The sequence below is a fragment of the Pyrus communis genome, chromosome 2 (assembly GCF_041283825.1).
Source record: "Pyrus communis isolate YQ-2024b chromosome 2, ASM4128382v1, whole genome shotgun sequence".
NCBI lineage: Eukaryota > Viridiplantae > Streptophyta > Magnoliopsida > Rosales > Rosaceae > Pyrus > Pyrus communis.
The window spans coordinates 6044296-6065516 of NC_142566.1; the positions used below are offsets into that span (position 1 = coordinate 6044296).

The 21221-nt window shown below is 37.5% G+C and overlaps 2 protein-coding genes and 1 pseudogene across 2 annotated transcripts; all 3 read right to left on the minus strand.

The window, feature by feature from the left end:
* Window positions 1-3723: 3723 nt before the first annotated feature.
* LOC148698419 (uncharacterized) lies at window positions 3724-4374 on the minus strand. Its single transcript, XM_088678066.1, has one exon. The coding sequence runs from the start codon at window positions 4372-4374 to the stop codon at window positions 3724-3726; it is 651 nt and encodes a 216-aa protein (XP_088534192.1).
* Window positions 4375-6646: 2272 nt separating this feature from the next.
* Window positions 6647-8129, minus strand: LOC148698420 (uncharacterized; annotated as a pseudogene).
* Window positions 8130-8252: 123 nt separating this feature from the next.
* LOC137725065 (uncharacterized) lies at window positions 8253-12914 on the minus strand. Its single transcript, XM_088678072.1, has 2 exons — window positions 10908-12914; window positions 8253-8849 (listed from the first exon to the last, which is right to left on the minus strand). The coding sequence occupies exons 1-2, from the start codon at window positions 12912-12914 to the stop codon at window positions 8253-8255; spliced, it is 2604 nt and encodes an 867-aa protein (XP_088534198.1).
* Window positions 12915-21221: the final 8307 nt, after the last annotated feature.

Consider the following 21221-nt stretch of genomic DNA (forward strand, 5'->3'; position numbering starts at 1 on the left):
CGAAAATTGCCCAAACTTTCGGTCAAGAGCTCCGGGACACTTAACGGAGTTTTTAACCGAATGACCAAAATAATGGATGGTGGACAATCTCATGGACCATTTCTATTGATTTTCAATCTCAGAGACCAAAGTGATGTGTTATGCAAATCTCAATGATCATTTTGGCTGAAAAGCCTAACATAAAAGCATTTCCAAAGTTTGGCATTACGAATCGGTCCTCATCCCCTATACTTCATTGGGTCTGGCCCAAACTCATTTTGTTCGCAGTCCAAACATAATAACTAAGCTGTCACATAATTATGTAAAGTTGGTTTATTGTCCAATCACAATAACAAAGCTGTCACATAGATTAGATAAGTGGGTTTATTGTCCAATCATAGCAACCAAGCTTGTCACGCAGATTTTGTACATTTAAAATTATTTGAAATTCTGATAAATAAAAAAAAATGAATTATTTGAAAACAAACTTAGTTTTATTTTTCTTTTTAAAAAGGGGATCAGTTGGTTTTTCACTACGACAATCCACATTTTTGTGGGCTAGAAAGACTTGCAAAAACATTTCTGCCTCCGCCTAGCCACTATCATGCGATTCGTCAGCACCAGAAATCAAACTATGTAGAATATGAGTTTGAAATTCATCCCCAACCACTAATCCACTCCACATGATTCCGTAAAGTTTCCTCCACTAGGTTGTGGTATTAAATGTTAATTTTTTTTAGAGTTCAACATTTACTGTATATTTCTTTCTTCTACTAAACCCCAGTTTTTGACAATCTAACGAATGTATAGAATTCATTTCGGTGAACATAGCTCTGCATTCGTTCTCTGGGTTTGATTTCTCTATTTTTTGCCTTTGTTTTGGCCGCTATGAAAATCTTCCCTTGATCAAACAAAAAGCTTGATGATTTTCCTCTTTAGGTCCTTCATTAATGAACATGATGTGTTGATCGACACATCGTAAGCAATTCCAAGTGGCATGCATTATTTTCTTGTTGAATCTCCTAATCAATGTCCACTGATCGCATCGTTCATACAGTTGGACTCCCTGATTGTAGCATGAGACGACAACGATCAATCCAATTATACAACAATACTCTAAAGGCTTCCATCAGTATATGAATAACTTTCATTGAATAGACCCCATCTTCGCTCGTGCACATCCTCAACAAGGACGCCCTGCCTTACCGTCCTTTTATTTAAGGTGTTACTTAGGGTGTTTGTGGGGAGATGTCTTAACCTACGTTGCAGCGTCTATCTCCTTATATCCTCTTACACTCTTTTCATTTATAAGAGTTACTGATTTTTCTCCTAGGTTAGCCCTTTGTCTGGACTTTCTTTGTAACCTTTGGCGTTTGCCGTGGTTCAGATTTTTTTTTTTTTTTTTTTTTTTGTTGAAAAGAAAAAGAAAAACCAACCCTAAGAGTGTGATTTATGATAACTGTTAGAATGTTTGAAATGGCATTATGAACGTGTGGGAGAGGTTTATTTATTTATTTTTTATTTTTATCATTCATGTTGAAATTCCAGGGTGTTAGTGTAGAAGATGAAGGATCAAACATGAGATGAACGTTTAAGAAAGAAAAAATAATAATAATAAAAGAGATGTGCGTTTTAAAAAAATGCAAAAGACACCAAGATAACCCTCCATGATAGAGGGCATCGGTCGGTTGGTTGGTTGGATTGGACTTCAAACAATAAGCCAATCCAACAAGTTTGGATTGACATTTTTATAACCCGTTGCCACTGAAGAAAATGGCCAAACCAACTCATCCAAACCATTAATTCTTTGGCGGGTTAGGTTTGGTGAGTTCTACGAGTCGGATTTATTCTTTCGTTTTTCTTATTCCTAATGTGAGTAGACAAATAATCCAAAATTCATGTAACTTATGCTTAAATCATGTGTTAGTGTTGCGAATCACTACATGTTACATAATATTTGAATTTTATTCATTAAAAGAAAAAATATATAAACAAGCGTGTTTTATACGAAATTTTATGTATACATCTATCTAATATACATATACGTTTAATAATAGTTGACATTGTTAATAATATACCCAACCCAATCCATCTATTGGACGGGCGGTTCATATTTATAAAAATAAAATAAAAATTTAAAAGTCAAACTGTAAATGAGATATCCAGATGACTCATAATCCGAAAAATTAAAATCAATAACATTCATCCCATTAAAGTATATCTTCAACCATTGAGTTAAAACCTAAAATTTTTAACCTAGAAACAATTTTTTCTGCTCTAACCCTTATGAGTTAAATTTTTACCCCGAGATTATTAAAGAATGAATTTAGGATAATTTTTTTTTAAATAACTTTTTTATAAGAAAAAATTATGTAAAGTATCCTAATTTAATTTTATGAATATTTTAACCTAAGCATATTTAGATTCCGATAAATATTGAAAAATTACTAAACCAACACCATGAAAGAATATGAATCACATGAAATATTTTTTTTTAAAATTATTTTAGCCGTTCGATTTGAATTTGGACTGTTAGATATTTTTTTACCATTAGATTTGATCATATTAGGTCTTAGTCGTTGGATTCAATGAATTTATAAATATAAAACTAAAAAAAAATACATATATATGTTACCCACTAACCCAAGGGGAAATTTTGGGCTAAATTTGCCCCAAAGGTTGGAGCAAATTGATGGAAGTTTAGAACTTAAAACTTTGAGTTTTACTCCAAAGATTGAAGTAGGTCTTAAAGGTTAACAGACATTCGAAAAATATTGAAAATTATAAGCTTAAAAATAAAATGACTTGTAATCACCCAAATAGAAAGGTACGTGGATAATATAGTGGCTCCTCTCGAACCCTAATTGCACTTTGTAAAAAGACTATGGGCTGTTAAGGTCTCCTTTGAGCTTTTATTAAGAGCACTTCCAGTTAGGGATGACAATAGGGTGGATCAGGATTGGATGTATCATCCTCATAACCGAACCCAAAATCGTAGAATTCGCGAATGGGTTTTCTCTATAGTCAGGTAATGAATTTTTCATTTGGGAACGATTTTCTCCATTATGATATATATACACACACACACACACACACACACACACACTAGCCTCTCCGCACGCACTAATGTGCATGTGAGAGGCATTTTTGCATCACGAGCGCTACGAGCTCCTGAAGGTGTATTGTGTTATTTTTTTTTCCATTGTAATTGTCAAGATATATTTTAAATGTATTGTGCAAAGAGAAACTTTTTCTTTACCATGCACGTCCTAAAAAGTTGTCATGTTTTTCGTTTTCACTTTGAGTAAAGTAATGATTTAAATGTTATTCATGCAATTGTCAAACAACTTGGGATTTTGGATGCAAGTTCCTACCTAAAGTCCATGAACAATAGTAAGTAGATGTAAATAAAAAAAGAGTAGATGAAAACATTAAGTACTAGTAGCAAAATACAAAACAACTTAAATGTCAAAATATAAAACCTACATCACAATATGTACATTATTCACAATACCCATAAAGTCTATATTGCACTGTTTCTTTTGAAAAGAAAGTTTACATATTGACATCAATGCTGCAATTTCCACCCATTTGTTCCTGATTGATGCTTCAAATTTTCATTGCCAATCTACAAACGATAGTGAGAAAATTAAAAATCAAATAAAAAGAGTTAATTGATAAGTGAGAAATGCATACTGAAAGGTTATCATTAATAAAGTTGTTACCTATTAAGAATCAGCATAATTAGCTGGAATGAAGCAAGACTTCTTTGTATACTACATTCCGTGTAAATACACCTTGTTGGCCTACTATAAAGCCATTTTTTACTAACATGGTTGTGGTTGACTTTGAGACCCTCCTCGATAAAGCCACATATAATTGTCCATGACTGAAGACATGATTTGGAAGGTAAAAGCCTACATGTGGTATTGTTCGACCTTGAGATTTGTTTATAGTGATAGAGAAACTTAGTTTCACTAAAAACTGCTTTCCTGTAAGTTCAAATGGAAGCCTAGCAGTATCAGTGCTTTTGAGAGGGATTCTTGGTAAGAAAACTCTGGATTCGACAAATTGTCCAATTAGAAATTCAGCATCAATAAGACTTCGGTAAGAACCACGACACAATAATCTTGTACCATTACACAATCTCAATTTCGGATCAATATTTTTCAAAAGCATGATTGGAGCACCTTTTTTTAGAGTTAACTTGTGTGGAGGCAAACCACCAAGTGAGATTGAATTCAAGAACTCTGGCTGATAAAAATTCCTTATGTCATCCTCAACTGAATCAAATGAATACATTGTCTCTTCTAAACCTGGAAACATATTGATTATCTTTTCATTCAACATATCAACGTCTTCATTTGTAGGAGTTACCACTACCTTTTCCACCATGTAGGTTGCATCATTTATATGATCCTCTAAGTTAGGGAAGATTTTGGCAATTTATTGATTAATTGAATGCTCACTCTCCCATGGTATCACCATGCATTTAGGTAGTTTTACCATATCATCCATAATAACATCTTCATTCCCATCACCAACACGAAGTAAAAATTTTGAAAATTCACAATCATTTATGGATCTCATGTTTTGTTTGAGTTTTAAAATCTTTACGATGATGCATCGAGACTAAGTGGTATCTTGAATTTAGAATGTGTTGTCCTCTCACTAGGCAAGATCGTAGTTGCTATTCCAGATGATGTTGTTGCTAATACTATGTGCCCCAACCTTCTCAAGTTTGTTAACAATTCGCGATATAAATAAGTTTTTCCAGTTCCACCGAGACCATCCACAAAAAAAGTTGCATTCTCTGATCGTTGAACTGCACCCATTATTGTGTTAAACGCACTTCTTTGGTCATCATTTAAGCGTTTGATTGCATCAAGATCTTGTTGTGGAATACATATGGATATTTCATCTTCAATACATCTTGTCATTCCTGAACTTGATTCAATTCCTCTTGTCAATTGGGGCAAATCATACTCGTTTATACTCTTATTAAATTGAACCAAAAGTGTGTTCAACTCACACAAGAGTTTGTTGGTAGCAAGTGTGGGAGTTATGTTAGTCGTGGAAACATAATCTTCTATCATGAATGGATAAAACTCATCCCATAACCCTCAAACACCAATTGGTGCACAATATACCAATATGGTGACAAATAATCTTCTTAAAGCCGACAACATCTGAATTGTGGAGGCTTCTATCAAACATTGCTGAATACTGTCATCTCTTTCTAACAAACCTCGTTGTTTTGCTGCTTGCTTATATGTTGGATGCAAAACCCCATTAACTGTTCTCAAGTTTGTGAAAGATGTTGGTCCTTTAACATGATTAAGAAGAATCCGAAGGTAAATTTTTTTGCATTCAGCAGTGAAGCTGCATATATTCGCCCAATAACCTTGCATTCATTCTTCTAGACCACTTTCTTTGAGCTTGAATCCATCTATAATGTGATGGGATCTCCATGTATAAATATCGTCGCGCTTCAGCATCCACATGATTAAATGTTTTCATTCAAAATTGTTTTTCTTGTACTCTCATCATGTAGAATATTTGTTATACTCTCGTCGGCACGAAACTGAACTTGGTGCATATTAGGAAGATGTATTTGCAATCGCTCAATAGATGGGTAAATTCGATTAATAATGAACTTGAATATCTTCCATAATGCCTCCGGTGCGCAAACCCATCTTGCATCCTGAAACTGCTTTATTTCATCATATTCAGGGTCTAATTGCCCTTCGACTGTCATTTTATCTAGGCCTTTGTAAACATACTTATATAAGTACTTGACACTTTTTATGCTTGCACAAATTTCAACATTGATGTGACAATCATATCTTAATAGCAACCGTGGATTATATGGAATGCCCCAACTATTATCAACCATTATGTTTCCTTATCGATCAAGTGCGACGGGCAATCGATTTCCTTACCTTTGATAAATTGGATATGAATCATTCCCTTGAACAGTGATTGGTGTAAATGGTTTGAGAAACTTTCTCTTACAACTCCCATTTCATATATGGAGATTGAGGATTATGAATCCCACACGGACCATGAATTATATGATTTAACACCACATTATAAAGTTGAGGCTCTACATCTTCATTTGGTATTTCAGCTCTAACAATTCGATCATACTCATCTGGGTTATTGATCTTATCATTTTCATCTAACACCACCAACATATGCACATGTGGAAGACCACATTTCTGAAACTTAATAACGTATGCTTAAGCAACAATATTGCCCAGTACCTCCTTTTCAATGATGTCTTCTTTTAGTTACTCAAGTTTTGCCTGAAATACTCTAGTAAGTCGGGACGATCTTGTGGTGTTTGTCCAGCGAGTAATTTGCTTTTGATTTCTTCCCAACTTGGGTTACATGTCATGGTAATAAAAAGATCTGGCTTTTCGAATCTTTGAACTAGAGTCATTGCATCTTGGTATCGTTGGTACATGTCATGTGAGCTTCCAACAAATGATGATGGTAAAATAATTCTACACCCGATGCTACCTGATAATTTTTTATTTTCAATTAGTAACTATATATATTGTACACGTTTTGAACAAAGTTATATTCCTAAATAACGATGACTTAAGCAATATATATACCTGCATTATGTTGACCTGCATTTAAAGAGTCTTTCAAGTCCTTTTTAGAGATCCGCTCTAACTGTGGCTTGATTAGAACGCAACCATCTAAGTTTTTGTGATTCAATTTTAACGTAGTTATCTACAGCATATTGTTGTAAGAGATGTCCATCTCGAAGCAAAAGTGATGATCTGTTATGGCGTATCTACAAAAGTAAATTTCATATATTACTTTTAATATGGAAATCATCATTCATCCATATATACTGGGAAGTAAATTATGTTATCGGTACAAACCTGTAATATATATTCATAATAGTCGCAACATGTTATTGCTCTTCCATCATCATCACGACTATTAACATCCCATCTGTATGTATCGTAAGGTAGAAATAGTAGATATTGTAAAAGATCATAAAATCCAACAGTCTCGGACGTGAGAAAGTTTTCCACTAATTGTCTCCAGCACGATATCCCTACCATTTGCAGTTGTGGCATTATCTCCATCTATTATAATTGCCGCAACTTGTGATGCTGATGGTAGACTATACTGACGCCAAACTATTGGTTGCTTTTTTAGGATCAACTTGCAATTCGGCAAATCTTGGCGTTGTCCGAGGCTTCGCAATGTATGAACAAAAGGATTATGGTTGTTCAGCATCTGTTGTATCTTTTCAACCACAAGTCTATCTAAAATTTCACTTTCACACATTCAGTTTTCAACTTCATGCTCAGTGTCATATATATAAGCTTGTAAAAATTGCGGTATGTTCTCTTCATTTGGTAAAAGTCCACCAATCTTATGAGATAATGCACCTTGAGCACAAAATGTGTAAATCCCACGACCACCAATATTTATTCTTTCATCCATATGTACTCCCATTGAAGTGAATGCAAATGCGTGATTGTAAGCTCGAATATTTTGCCTAAAGTATCTACCGTCATTTGTTTGGTCAGATAAAAGAGCAACCATTTCTAGTGGAGACTGTATTGGGGGTAAAGCAATTCTTCCTTTCAAGTAATACATATTCAAAGTTTCTCAAGTAAACAATCGTGCATAGCAGTACGGACATGTGGTTGGAGCAGGTAATTGGCAACCTAGTGTCACGGGATGACTCTTTAAGCCTTCCGCCCGTGCGGCACTTAGACTTGTATACCTCGATGAACAAGCTAAGTAAGCCTTCGAAGCCTCGCTTCCCCGGATTGAATCACGAAGAAAGCTAAGATAACTTGGAGAATGCTAAGATCACTTAGAAAATGGGAGAAAGGAAGCTTTGTATTGAAACTTAGGAGAGCTTTACAATTGCTTACAACTCTTGGATTCTTGGATGTTTTTGGATGGTTTGGCCAAATGGCCTTGCCTCCTATTTATAGGCCTAAGTAACCTCCTCAATGGAGGGTTCTAGAATTCCCTACTTACATCCAAAAATATCTAGAATAGTTCTAGATACAACTTGCCTAATCTAGATTGTTCTAGGTGAGGCTTTAATATCTACACTTGTGTGGATTATTCCGGAATGCCCTAGATTATCTTGAATGCTCCGCCATGTTCTTGATTTCTCCGGGACGTTCCAGAATCTTCTATGAAGACAAGGCTTAATGGGCTTGGATATATAATGTCTTGGGCATTTTCTTTGTTTGTAACTTATGGCCCGTGACATCCTCCCCCACTTAAGCCGTCGACGTCCTCGTCGACTCCTGCCTCTCGAATGCATCAATCAGGTCCTTATATTGCCATAAGGACGTCTCCTTCTCCCATGTCGCTTCGGAGTATGGTAGCCCTTTCCATTTGACAAAGTACTCCACATGCTTTGGTTGTCTTGGTCGCACCACGACACGCTTGGCCTCAATGCTCTCTACTTCTTTGTCAAATGCCTCCGTCATCAAAGGAGGTGCCCGACGAGACTCGCCTCGACTTGGTTCCTCATTGTCATGATAAGGCTTCAAGTTGCTCACATGGAACACCGGGTGAAACTTGAGGCGGGGTGGGAGTTCCACGACATAAGCGGCTTTGCCAACCTTCTTGATGATAGGGAATGGTCCCTCATATTTCCGCAACAAGCTCTTGTGCAAGCCACGAGTACTCTTGTGCTGAGACGCATTAAGCTTCACAAAGACTTGGTCGCCGGTTTGGAACTCCACATTCCTTCGCTTACGATCCGCCCATTTCTTCATCTTCTTTGAAGCCTTCTCCAGATGAGCTCGAGCAAGTTCATGGGCTAATTGCCACTCCTTAGCGGTTTTGAAAGCGGCTGGACTACTCCCCGTGTAGCCAGTTACGACCGTGTTCGGGGTCAGGGGTTGTTGCCCTATAGCCAACTCGAACGGACTTTTCCCCGTCGACTCCGAACGTTACAAGTTATAAGAGAATTAGGCAACATCAAGTAACTTAGCCCAATCTCGTTGATTGGCACTAACATAGTGCCGCAAATAAGTCTCTAACAATGCATTAACCCGCTCCGTCTGTCCATCAGTTTGGGGATGAAAAGCGGTGGAAAAGTCTAATTTTGAGCCAAGTAGCTTGAAGAGCTCCTTCCAAAATCTACCCGTGAAGCGAGCATCTCGATCACTGACTATGCTCCTCGGAACACCCCAATACTTCACCACGTGCTTTAGAAACAAGCGTGCAGCTACTTCGGCTGTGCACTCCACCGGTGCGGGTATGAAAGTGGCATACTTGGTGAATCTATCGACCACGACGAAGATAGATCCACATCCATCAGACTTGGGCAGATGTGTGATGAAATCCATGGTTAAACACTCCCATGGTCTTGATGGGGTGGGAAGCGGTTCCAACAGTCCTCCTGGTTGCTTTTGTTCCACTTTGTCTTGTTGGCACACAAGACAAGTCTTCACTTAGGAATCTACATCATCCCGCATTTGTGGCCAATAGTAAGCATCGCTCACCAAAGCCAACGTGCGGTGAGTGCCAGGATGTCCTGCCCACATTGAGTCATGGCACTCCTTCAGGATTTCTTTCCTTAAGCTTCCCCACTTTGGGACGTAGATCCGCTTGCCCTTGGTGTATAGCAAGTCGTCCTCAAGCCAAAACCTTCTTGTCTTCCCATCCTTGACAAGCTCCACAATGTTCTTGGCTTGGACATCATGTGATAAACCTTCTCGGACACGGCCCAAGAGGTGGCTTTGCGGCTTGAGCACCGTAGCCATTAACTCTACTCATCTACTTAGAGCGTCGGCCACCACGTTCTCCTTTCCTTGCTTGTACTCTAGCTTGTAATCAAACTCCGCCAAGAACTCTTGCCACCTTGCTTGCTTAGGTGTGAGCTTTTGTTGGGTTTGAAAATAGCTAGTGGCAACGTTGTCCGTCTTGATGATGAAGGGAGTACCAAGCAAGTAATGCCTCCAAACTCTAAGGCAATGGACGATGGCGGTCATCTCCTTTTCATGGGTCGTGTACCTCTTCTCGGCATTGTTTAGCTTGCGACTTTCATAGGCTATCGGATGTCCCTCTTGCATCAACACTCCTCCTATGGCAAAGTCGGAAGCATCAGTGTGCAACTCGAATGGCTTACTAAGGTCGGGCAACCTTAGTACAGGCTCCTCCATTAGGGCCTTCTTCAACCTCTCAAAGGCCTCTTGACACCTGTCCGTCCATTCCCATGCCTTGTTCTTCTTAAGAAGGTCTGTTAAGGGTGCCGCTATGGCTGAATACCCTTTAATGAATCTCCGATAGTAGTTGGCTAGCCCCAGAAAGGATCGGAGTGTTGGTACCCTGGTCGGTGGTTCCCACTCTTGAATGGCCTTGATCTTGCCCTCTTCCATCATAAGTTTCCCCTCCTTTATCTTGTGGCCAAGAAAGTTTACTTCTTTTGTGGCAAATGAGCATTTCTCCTTCTTGACATAGAGTTCATGCTCCCGAAGGGTCTTGAACACTATGCGCAAGTGCTTGACGTGCTCCTCCAATGTCTTACTATAGATAACTATATCGTCAATGTAAACCACGACAAACTTGTCAAGATAAGGATGGAATACCTTATTCATCAATGTACAGAATGTTGCAGGGGCATTGGTCAGACCAAATGGCATGACTTTGTACTCGAACGATCCATATCTGGTCACCATCGCCGTCTTCGATTCGTCTCCAGGGGCTATCCTCACTTGGTAGTATCCTGATCGAAGATCCAACTTTGTAAAGTACCTTGCTTCACCAAGTTGATCGAATAAGTCGGCAATCAACGGAAGTGGGTACTTGTTCTTGATGGTAATCTTGTTCAATGCTCTGTAGTCGATGCACAACCTTAGACTACCTTCCTTCTTGCGTTGGAACAAGACAGGTGCACCATATGGGGACTTGGAGGGTTGGATGTAGCCAGCATCAAGTAACTCATTGAGTTGCTTCCTCAATTCTTCCAACTCGGGTGGCGACATCCGATAAGGTGATTTGGAGGGAGGCTTAGCACCAGGCTCCAACTCAATCGCATGGTCGACCTCTCTCCTTGGTGGCAACTTCTTCGACAGTTCCTTGGGCATCACGTCCGCAAACTCCCTAAGGACTGCTTCCACTTGTTTCGGCAAAGGCCCGCACTTCTCCTCCCCTTCATTCAACATTAGCGTTGCAAGAAATGTGGCCTCGCCTTTCTTCCAGGACTTGGCAAATTGAATTGCCGACAAGTGCTGGGTATACTTCTTGGCTTGCCTCTCCAATGGCACCAGGCAAGGTTGTCTTCCGTCATCCAAGATACAGAAAATATTGTAGAAGGGAATGGGAAAGGCTCGTACCTTGTCCATGAACTCTAACCCAATGACTACGCCGTAGTCGTCCATCTTGACTATGGTGAAGTCGATCTTTCCCTTCCATGCGCCAATGTCCACTTGTACATTGCGCGCAATCCCGACAATGGGGGTGGCAGCGGAATTTACCGTCTTCACGCTACTGGGCTCCCGTGTGACTCGGAGGCCAAGCCTCGCGGCTTCCTCCGATGTCATGAAGTTGTGTGTTGCTCCCGTGTCCACCAACACACGTGTCGTCTTGTCACCAGTCTTGACGTCGACGAACAATGATCCTCCCTCAACTTGAGCCTTAGGTTGTGGGAGGGTTGTTTGGATGGCATTCAGTAGACGGATGCATCCCATCCTTGCATCGTTACTCTCCTCGGGCTTGTCCTCCTTGAAGGCCATGGCCTTAAGGGCCTTCTTTTGTGGGCAATCTCGCATCATGTGAGGGCCGTCGCATAAGTAACAAGTTTGTGGCCTAGACTTACCCTTGCTTTTGTCATGCTTATCGGCTGTCTTCTCCTTCGGCTTGCTTGTCTCGGCCTTATCCTTCGGCTTACGTTCTCCCCCACTTTTCTCATGGTTACCCTTCTTCCCCGTGGACTTGGAATCACCTTGGTGGCTTGATTTAAACTCAATCAAGGATTCGGCGGCGGCAATGGCATCAGACAATGTTTGCACGTGCCTCCTTTGTAGCTCGAGTTTTGCCCAATTTTGCAGTCCACTCATGAAGTACATGAGCTTGTCTTCCTCTAACATGTTGGGCACCTCGAATAACAAGCTCACGAAGGTGTTGACATAGTCTTTGACACTCCCCGTTTGCTTGAGCCACCTTAGTTTCTCCTTGGCTTCGTACTTGGCATTTTGGGGATAAAAGTGCAACATAAGATCTTTCTTAAATTCATCCCAAGTGGTAAGAGAGAACGTACCTTGCTCAATCTCCATGCTCCGACGACGCCACCACATAAGGGCATTGTCAGCTAAGAACATGGTTGCCGTTGAGATTTTGGACTCGTCATCTTCAAGCTTCAGGTACTTGAAGTATCGCTCCACGTTCCACACAAATGTGTCGAGCTCCTTTGCTTCCCTCTTCCCATTATAGGATTTGGGTTTAAAGGAGTCAATTACCTTGGAGTCCAACGCCTTGGCTTCCCGTGGCCCTTGCACGAATTGCCTCACGACTGCTTCTTTGCAAAACGCCACATCTCCCTTAAGTTCTCTTGTGTCTTTTATCTCTTCTTGAAGAGCCACAAACCTCGCCTCCATGTTGTCAAGGTGAGCCTGGACTTCCCTCCGCATCTTGTCTGCCATGGTGTTGAGGGCGCCAAGGAGCTCATCTCGTAGCCCTTCCACCAAGCCACGCAGATCATCATTACCATTGTCCACCATGGTTTGGATTTCCTCCTTGTCGACAACGTCCTCATCAAGTCGAGTATCGAACTCGAGTATGGTTCGTTCCACTTTCTCGAGTCGCTCCTCCATGGTCTCCATCGATGCTTGCAAGTCCTTTAACTTTGGCTTGCTCTTGGCAACGTCGTGGACCTCGGAAGTATGCTCCCTTAGCTCGGAGATTCCGGACACCATCTCTCCACTTGCCATATCTTACTTTCCTTCAAGTGATTCCCGAACAAGGCTCTGATACCAGCTGTCACGGGATGACTCTTTAAGCCTTCCGCCCGTGCGGCACTTAGACTTGTATACCTCGATGAACAAGCTAAGTAAGCCTTCGAAGCCTCGCTTCCCCGGATTGAATCACGAAGAAAGCTAAGATAACTTGGAGAATGCTAAGATCACTTAGAAAATGGGAGAAAGGAAGCTTTGTATTGAAACTTAGGAGAGCTTTACAATTGCTTACAACTCTTGGATTCTTGGATGTTTTTGGATGGTTTGGCCAAATGGCCTTGCCTCCTATTTATAGGCCTAAGTAACCTCCTCAATGGAGGGTTCTAGAATTCCCTACTTACATCCAAAAATATCTAGAATAGTTCTAGATACAACTTGCCTAATCTAGATTGTTCTAGGTGAGGCTTTAATATCTACACTTGTGTGGATTATTCCGGAATGCCCTAGATTATCTTGAATGCTCCGCCATGTTCTTGATTTCTCCGGGACGTTCCAGAATCTTCTATGAAGACAAGGCTTAATGGGCTTGGATATATAATGTCTTGGGCATTTTCTTTGTTTGTAACTTATGGCCCATGACATCCTCCCCCACTTAAGCCGTCGACGTCCTCGTCGACTCCTGCCTCTCGAATGCATCAATCAGGTCCTTATATTGCCATAAGGACGTCTCCTTCTCCCATGTCGCTTCGGAGTATGGTAGCCCTTTCCATTTGACAAAGTACTCCACATGCTTTGGTTGTCTTGGTCGCACCACGACACGCTTGGCCTCAATGCTCTCTACTTCTTTGTCAAATGCCTCCGTCATCAAAGGAGGTGCCCGACGAGACTCGCCTCGACTTGGTTCCTCATTGTCTGCATGATAAGGCTTCAAGTTGCTCACATGGAACACCGGGTGAAACTTGAGGCGGGGTGGGAGTTCCACGACATAAGCGGCTTTGCCAACACTCAGTATAAGAATTTTCTTCGTAACTAAAAATATATCCATAAATAGATAGAATTATATATTAAGCTCACCATTGTGGGAAGGAATTGAGAACATCTCATTAGATATTTATGACCTATTTAAATGTGCCAATTGTCCCATATGAATACGCATTCTAGCAGAAGTTTGGTCATCACAATTTGTGATATCTGACAGAACCCTTGAACTTGCGCTTTCATGCTCAATCTGTTCTAATAAATAGACCACATTATAACATGATTAGTTAAAATTTTTGTGTTTAGTATTTAATATATTTAGTTGTGAGTCAAATATTTCGTAAGACTACCACTAAAAATAACAACAACATTGAGATCAATATTAGAGTATCGAACAAAAGAATAAAATGAGATTTCAATTCACAAAATTTTGTTCTAAAAACTTAACTAATTTTTTAAGTGTGAAACAAATACAAATAAAGAAATTGAAATAAATAACAGGAATTTGTTGTTGTATATTACTGGGGTCGACCTCAACATCATAGTTAGCCAACTGAACTCGTTCTTGTATATTACTGGGACCTACTTGTTGCATAGTTAAAAGAAAAATTAGAAATTAGAATTTTTTTTTATTTTTTATTTTTGCATTAGTATGAGTTAAAGAAAAAGGAATATGAAATAAATACCAAGAATTTATTGTTGTATGTTACTGGGGGATGTCATAATATGATCATCATATAGAGTTGGAATTTGTTGTCTTTTTTCTCATGTTATTAGACGTTGTCGAGTTAGATATCTTTGATGTTCTTCAGGACTCAATATTATAAGTTTTGTTTAATGGTTAGTACATGACCCATATTAAAGCAGTCCAACTAAAAATGGCCCAACCATAATAAATTATGATTTGTCAATTTTACCCCTAATTTTTTAGGATGAGTTGTTTTAAATTTGTTCCATTTGGTTTTCTTGTTAAGCTCTTTTTTGGTCAGGGCTAGTTGAAGGCTTTGAGAACCAGAGTTTCGAATTCTTATCAATTTGAACGTGATCGTCGTTTCAACTTTTGAAGTGCTGATCAAATTGAATGTGATCTTTGCTTTTCAGATCGTTTGTCATTATTCATACTATTTTCGAGGTATTTTTTTCCAGATTTTCGTCGTTAATGGAGTTCATCGTTGTTTTGCAGACCTTCTTCTTTTTCTATGATTTTATATTCTTTTTTGTAATAGATGTAGTAAAATTACAAGGAAATTGACTTTTGAGAGGTTTAGGAAATGAACTAGAATATATAATTTGGAATTTAATAAGTTCATATCACTCAGTCATTCTACTGAAATATGGTCATCATCATCATCTCCAAAAAGTTCATCAATGTAATCATATTTCCTAGCAACCCTTTTTTCTTCAAGTAACCTTTTTAGTCCATTTGGATAATTGTGCAGATGATTCACCAATATAGCTAAAATTGAAACTCTTTCCATAAATACTTCTTCCTTGTGAAAAGTGGATTTTATTGGTTTGCCTTCTTGAAGTTGGGTTGCAAAGTGAATGACAAATAAGCCACAATCCAATCTGCAATTTTTTACAAAATAAAGAAGTATGATAGATAATGAGATAAATTTATAACATTAAATGACAGATAGGAGTGAAAAAATGGATCTACATTTCTGAAACTGTTTTACGAAAAGAAGGCTGAAAGAAGAAAAAAAAAAAGGAAAAGAAAGCAACACATGTAGGGAATTGAAGGAACAGTTAAATGTCAAATATCACACTGTTTATGGATTAAAAAGAAAAATAGACACATTGTTTTTTATTTTTTAAGCAAAACAAGAAACACATATCATACTGTTTTTGGATCCAAAGCAAAATAGGCACACTGTTTATGAAAAAGAAAAATAGTAAAGCATTGTCTAGTTGTTTACACATATCATAGTGTCTCTGGATCCAAAGTAAAATGTGAACAATGTTTAAAAAGAACCCAAATAATAACATGAAACTATATTTTTGTACTTACGAGTCTTCTCTTTGCTATGCACAAGTCAAGCATCTTTCAATCTCTATTTTGAGGGTTTGGCCAGCCTTGAAATCCTTGTACAATGCTTCTATTTTGTCCTTCTGCAAAACAGGAAAAAAAAAAAGGAGATTTGATTTGTCTTTCTTACCGTAGTATGATAGTTTCTAATTGGTTTTTTTCTTACCACTTGCACAACATGCTTAAGGTATATGTATGTGCTGCTTTCTATCCTTGGTAGTTTGAAATTGTAGTGTGTCATTTTTTTCATTTTTAAAATCCCAAACTACTAGGGTGAAGTGGAAATAATGCTTTATTATCATGAAGACCTTTCTGACTTTGTCAACATTCTTTTCCTAGAGCCTCTTCAACGTTCGATCAATATGCTACTAGTCACTCTCTTAATTTATTTTCTCTATGTCATTCTAAAACAATAACATAACTTTTTTTTACTGTTTATGAAATTGACAAACATAAATTTGTTGTAAATGAAGTTGTTTACACTTACAAAGATGAAGGAAGATACATATTTTTCTCTTGTCTATCTTTTGTTTCATTTTCTAACATGATGAAGAAGGACTCATCAATTATATTTGAGTCAATTGCACCATCGATAAACAATGATGTCAAATCTAACTTTAGAACAACAAGCTCATGTGCCATGTTCTGTTTCTTTGGTTGCATCCAAAAATAGTCCCTGTGTAAGAAAATTAAAAGTGTTAAATACACACACACATATAAATATATACATCACACTGTTTATGAAATTTAAGCAAATCGAGAAAAACATGTAGGCAAGAAAAGAAACAGTCAAAGGTCAAATATAACACTATTTCTGGATTCAAAGAAAAATAATTACAATGTTTCTTAAATATAATAAACTGATGTATATAAAAATAAAAAAATAAAAAACGGTCCAAGGTTAAACACATAGACTATTTATGGAATAAGCATATTGTTTATGAATTTTAAGAAAATAAGCATACTGTTTATGAAATATAAGTTCATTATTAATGTTACCGAAAACTTACAATTCATCTTGTCTATAATATTTCTTGATTTTATCTTGTCTCATCGTCAAGGAACTTATAAGCCTTTGTTGTCGCAGGGAGGTAACTGCCTTTATCAGTTCCTGAGCTCTTTGCATTTGTCTTCTTTGCAGGCTTCCTTTTTGTTTCTTTAGCAATCGGCTTTGCTTTTTCCACTTTTGGTTCCTCCTTTGTTTTGTCAACAATTGGCTTCTTCTTTTTCTTTTCAGTTTCAACCATTGGCTTCTTCTTTTGAGTTTCAACCATTGGCTTGTATTTTTCAATTTCAGCTATTGGTCGTTCTTCTTCTTCTTCAACTATTTGCTTCTCATTCTCTCTTTCAAAAATTGGTTCCAAATTTTGTTCCAGCTACGATATAACAATGGAAGGGCTTTCATTGTCACTGACAACATATATGTACTTGGCCTTCTTTTTTGGCTTTTTCTGGACGGGGACATAGGCAAACTTCAGAAGAACGTTTGCTTTACGATCATCCCTGTTTCGAATATTTTTTTACCAAAGTTCTTGTCCTTTTTTTTTCTTTAGTGGCATTTTTTTCTTGTCCATCTTTAGTAGCCTTGCCTTTTGGAATAGCCATGTTAGCAGAAGAATCCTCATTCATAGCTTCAACTTTAAAGGTATCTTTTTGGTTGGCAGCTTCAACATATTGACTCTCCATTTGAACATCAATTGGAACTTGAACTTGCTCTTTTCCAGTGATCGCTTCTGGTTGTTTGGCAATTTCGACATCCTAAGTTTCAACCTCTATTTGAACATCTTCCATTTGATCTTTAGAGGCTTCTTCTTGACTCTCCATTTGAACATCAATCGGTACTTGAGCTTGCTCTTTTCCAGTGATCTCTTCTGGTTGTTTAGCAGTTTCAACATCTTCAGTTTCAACGTCTATTTGAACATCATCCATTTGTTCTTTGGAGGCTTCTTTTTTATTGGCAACGTCAAGTTTCAAATTTCCTTCATGTATTTGATTATCCTCATTTTGACTCTCTACTTGAACATCCATTTGAACTTGAGGTTGCTCTTTTGTAGTGTTATCTTCTAGAACTTCTGGATCTTTTGTTTGATTTTCTTGTAGCTTTTTCTTAAGATTCTAATCTCATTGAGAAGTTGATTGATTTTTCCTGAAGTTTCAATGTTCTTCAACTACAATTGTAGGATTTCAACATCCATATCATTGATTTTCTTCTAGTTCAACTCTCGTTCTTCTTGAAGCTTTTGGATGTCTCTTTTGAGTCGTCCAGTTATTTGACCCGAAACTATAGAATTTGTTTAAAGACTGTCAATTGCATGCATCATCATATGTTTGAGCACTGTATACCTCCTCAGTTCCATGCCGTACAGTTTTGAAATTGTATGAACATCTCGTCAGTTATTGTTGTGTCAATACCGAGGATGTGAATTTGATAATCTGGACTGAGCTTTCGTAATTCCTCACCGTACAACTTGTCGAACTGTTCTTGGGCTTCATTAATTGTGCTTCACTGATGTGATTCGTCTGTTCTACTTCTTGTTTAATCATGTTCCATCACATCTTTTCAGCAGCAGTCCTCTTTCTTTTCCTTGTAACAGTCTTTTCTTTGCCTTTTTTAGAAAATTCCTCTCCTTTCTCAGTAGAAGAAATAGGATCAACATTCTGCACATAGTTACACAAGTATTAAATATTAATTCAAATTATTAGTGTGAAACTGTTTATGGATTTGCAAAATGAATTCTAATTACAATTGTAATTTTACACTACTTATGGAATTTTAAAACAAAATTGTTTCTGGATTTTATAGTGCTAGAAAGTAAGGAAGTATGCATATAACAAGGTTTCTGGATTGTAAGTCACTATTTCTCCTTTGTTAAGTAACACTGTTTCTGGATTTGTAGTACTAATAGCATGCAGATATCACTGTTTCTATATTTGTAGTAACAATGTTTTTGCAACCGAATCAAAATATGACATACTGTTTCTAGAAATTAACCAACTAGAAACTACATTGTTTATGGAATTTAAAAAAAAAACTGCTTCTAGATTTTATAGTGCTAGAAAGTTAAGAAGTATGCATATATCAAGGTTACTAGATTGTAAGTCACTGTTTCTCTTTTGTTAAGTAACACTGTTTATGAATTTGTAGTACTAAATAGCATGCAAATACCACTGTTTCTGCATCTAAATCTGAATATGGTATAATGTTTCTGGAAAATAACCAACTAGAAACTACACTGTTTAAGAAATTAAAAAAAAAAATTCTATTTTCTGGATTTTATGGTGCTAGAAAGTATGAAAGTATGCATAAATCAAGGTTTCTAGATTGTAAGTCATTGTTTCTCTTTTGTTAAGTAACACTTTTTCTAGATTTGTAATACTAAATGGCATGCGAATATCATTGTTTTAGTATTTGTAGTAACACTGCTTCTATATCTAAATCTTAATATGGCATACTGTTTCTGGAAAATAACCAACTAGAAACTACATTGCCTATGGAATTTAAAAACAAAACTGTTTCTGGATTTTATAGTGCTAGAAAGTAATGATGTATGCATATATCAATGTTTTTGGTTTGTAAGTCACTGTTTCTCCTTTGTTAAGTAACACAGTTTCATCTCCTTCTTTCTTCTTCTTGATTTGTGATCTATCAATCATTTGGAAGAGGTAGTTTCTTATCCCCTTTGCCCAATTAAATTTGCTCATTTCCTCCAATTTTCCACAAATTTGCACGAAGTTCCATGTGATGTATGAGCCAGAGTTTACAAATAATAGGGACTGGATGAGATGTGCACATATTATGGAAGCTGTATCTCTTGCACCCTCCGGAGTTTGGTCAATGAGTGATTTTTTATATGCTTGAACAACGTGGGTTTTTTTTTTCATTCATTCAACATTCTGAAAGTACTTCTCTATGAATCTGTCCTCCTTACCATATTTGGAGTATTTGTCAATGTTTGGTAGTTTCCCTCCATCGTTGTTTAGTCCAAAGATTAGAGCAGCATCATTAGGTGTTATTCCTCTTGCGTCAAGATCTCCAAATCTAAACTTCTGCTCTTTGGGGTTGTAGCAATTTATAATCTTAATTAAGTCTATACCGGACTTCTTCTTCCTTTTGGTTACAACGAGGAAGTGATCCATGTAGAGTTTAATAAGACTCTAGAATGGTGTCTTTTTCAACTATTTGCAAACATCTTTGCGGCCTTCAAGCATTGGTTTGTCAATTTCCATTGAGTCTGAAAACCCGGTCATATTGCACCGATATTGGAGATATATACTCCGATATATTTTCTTCTTCTCAGTTGAAGTTTTCTTCTTATACACTGGAGTTTTCTTCTTCTCCATTGTTGATTTCTTTGCAAAAGTCTTCCTTCTAATTTTCTTGATTACCTGCATTTGTAAAAATGAACAAAGCTTAGGAATTATAATTAACTATTCAAGAAGAACAACCAGAACATAGATTGAAGAAAATGGATAGTCAACGGTCAAGTTTTTACACAAATCAAACTATTTCTGGATCTAAATCATAATAAGGGACATTGTGTTTGGAAAAGTAGCAAACAATCACACTGTTTCTGAATCCAGTGTTTATTTTTTGTTGGATTTTTCAAAATCAGCGCTAGGTTTTACACAAATTAAACTGTTTCTGGATCCAAATCATAATAAAGTACATTGTGTCTAGAAAAGTAGCAAACAATCACACTGTTTCTGGATCCAAATCATAATAAGGGACATTGCGGTGGTTGGATTTTGGTTCTTTTCTTTTCAGATACAGTATTTGTTTGTACACCGACAAAACAAACACTGATTGTTTTTCTAGAAACAGTGTTATGTTTTGGGTTCTCTAGAAACAGTTTTATGTTTTGGTTCATTTTCGTCCAGAGACAATGTTAGTTTTTATATAAGGGCGCAAACTGTTTAGGGATTCAAATCTCGCATTGTTTTCTAAAAAAGTGGCAAAACAATCATACTATTTTCTAGAAATGTTTAACTTTAAGAAGTGCGTGAAAGTTTAACAGGGATAAGATTATTAACTTCTTCTTTTTTTTTTCCGGTTTTTTCCGACGGTGGTTCTGGTGTGGTTTGCACTTCTTTTTTTTTTTTTTTTCGGTTTGTTCCGACGGAGGTTGTGGTAAAGTTTGGACTTCTTTTTCTCCAGTTTGTTCAAGCAAAGGTTCTGGTAAGTTTTGCACCACTTTTCGAGGGTTTGTTTCGACGGAGGTTTTGGTAAGTTTTGCACCACTTTTTCGCCGGTTTCTGCCACCGAACTTCTGTGAACTTGTTTCGGTGGCTTTGTTCCGATGAATGTTTCTTTTTTCAACTTTGATTTGAACTTTGAT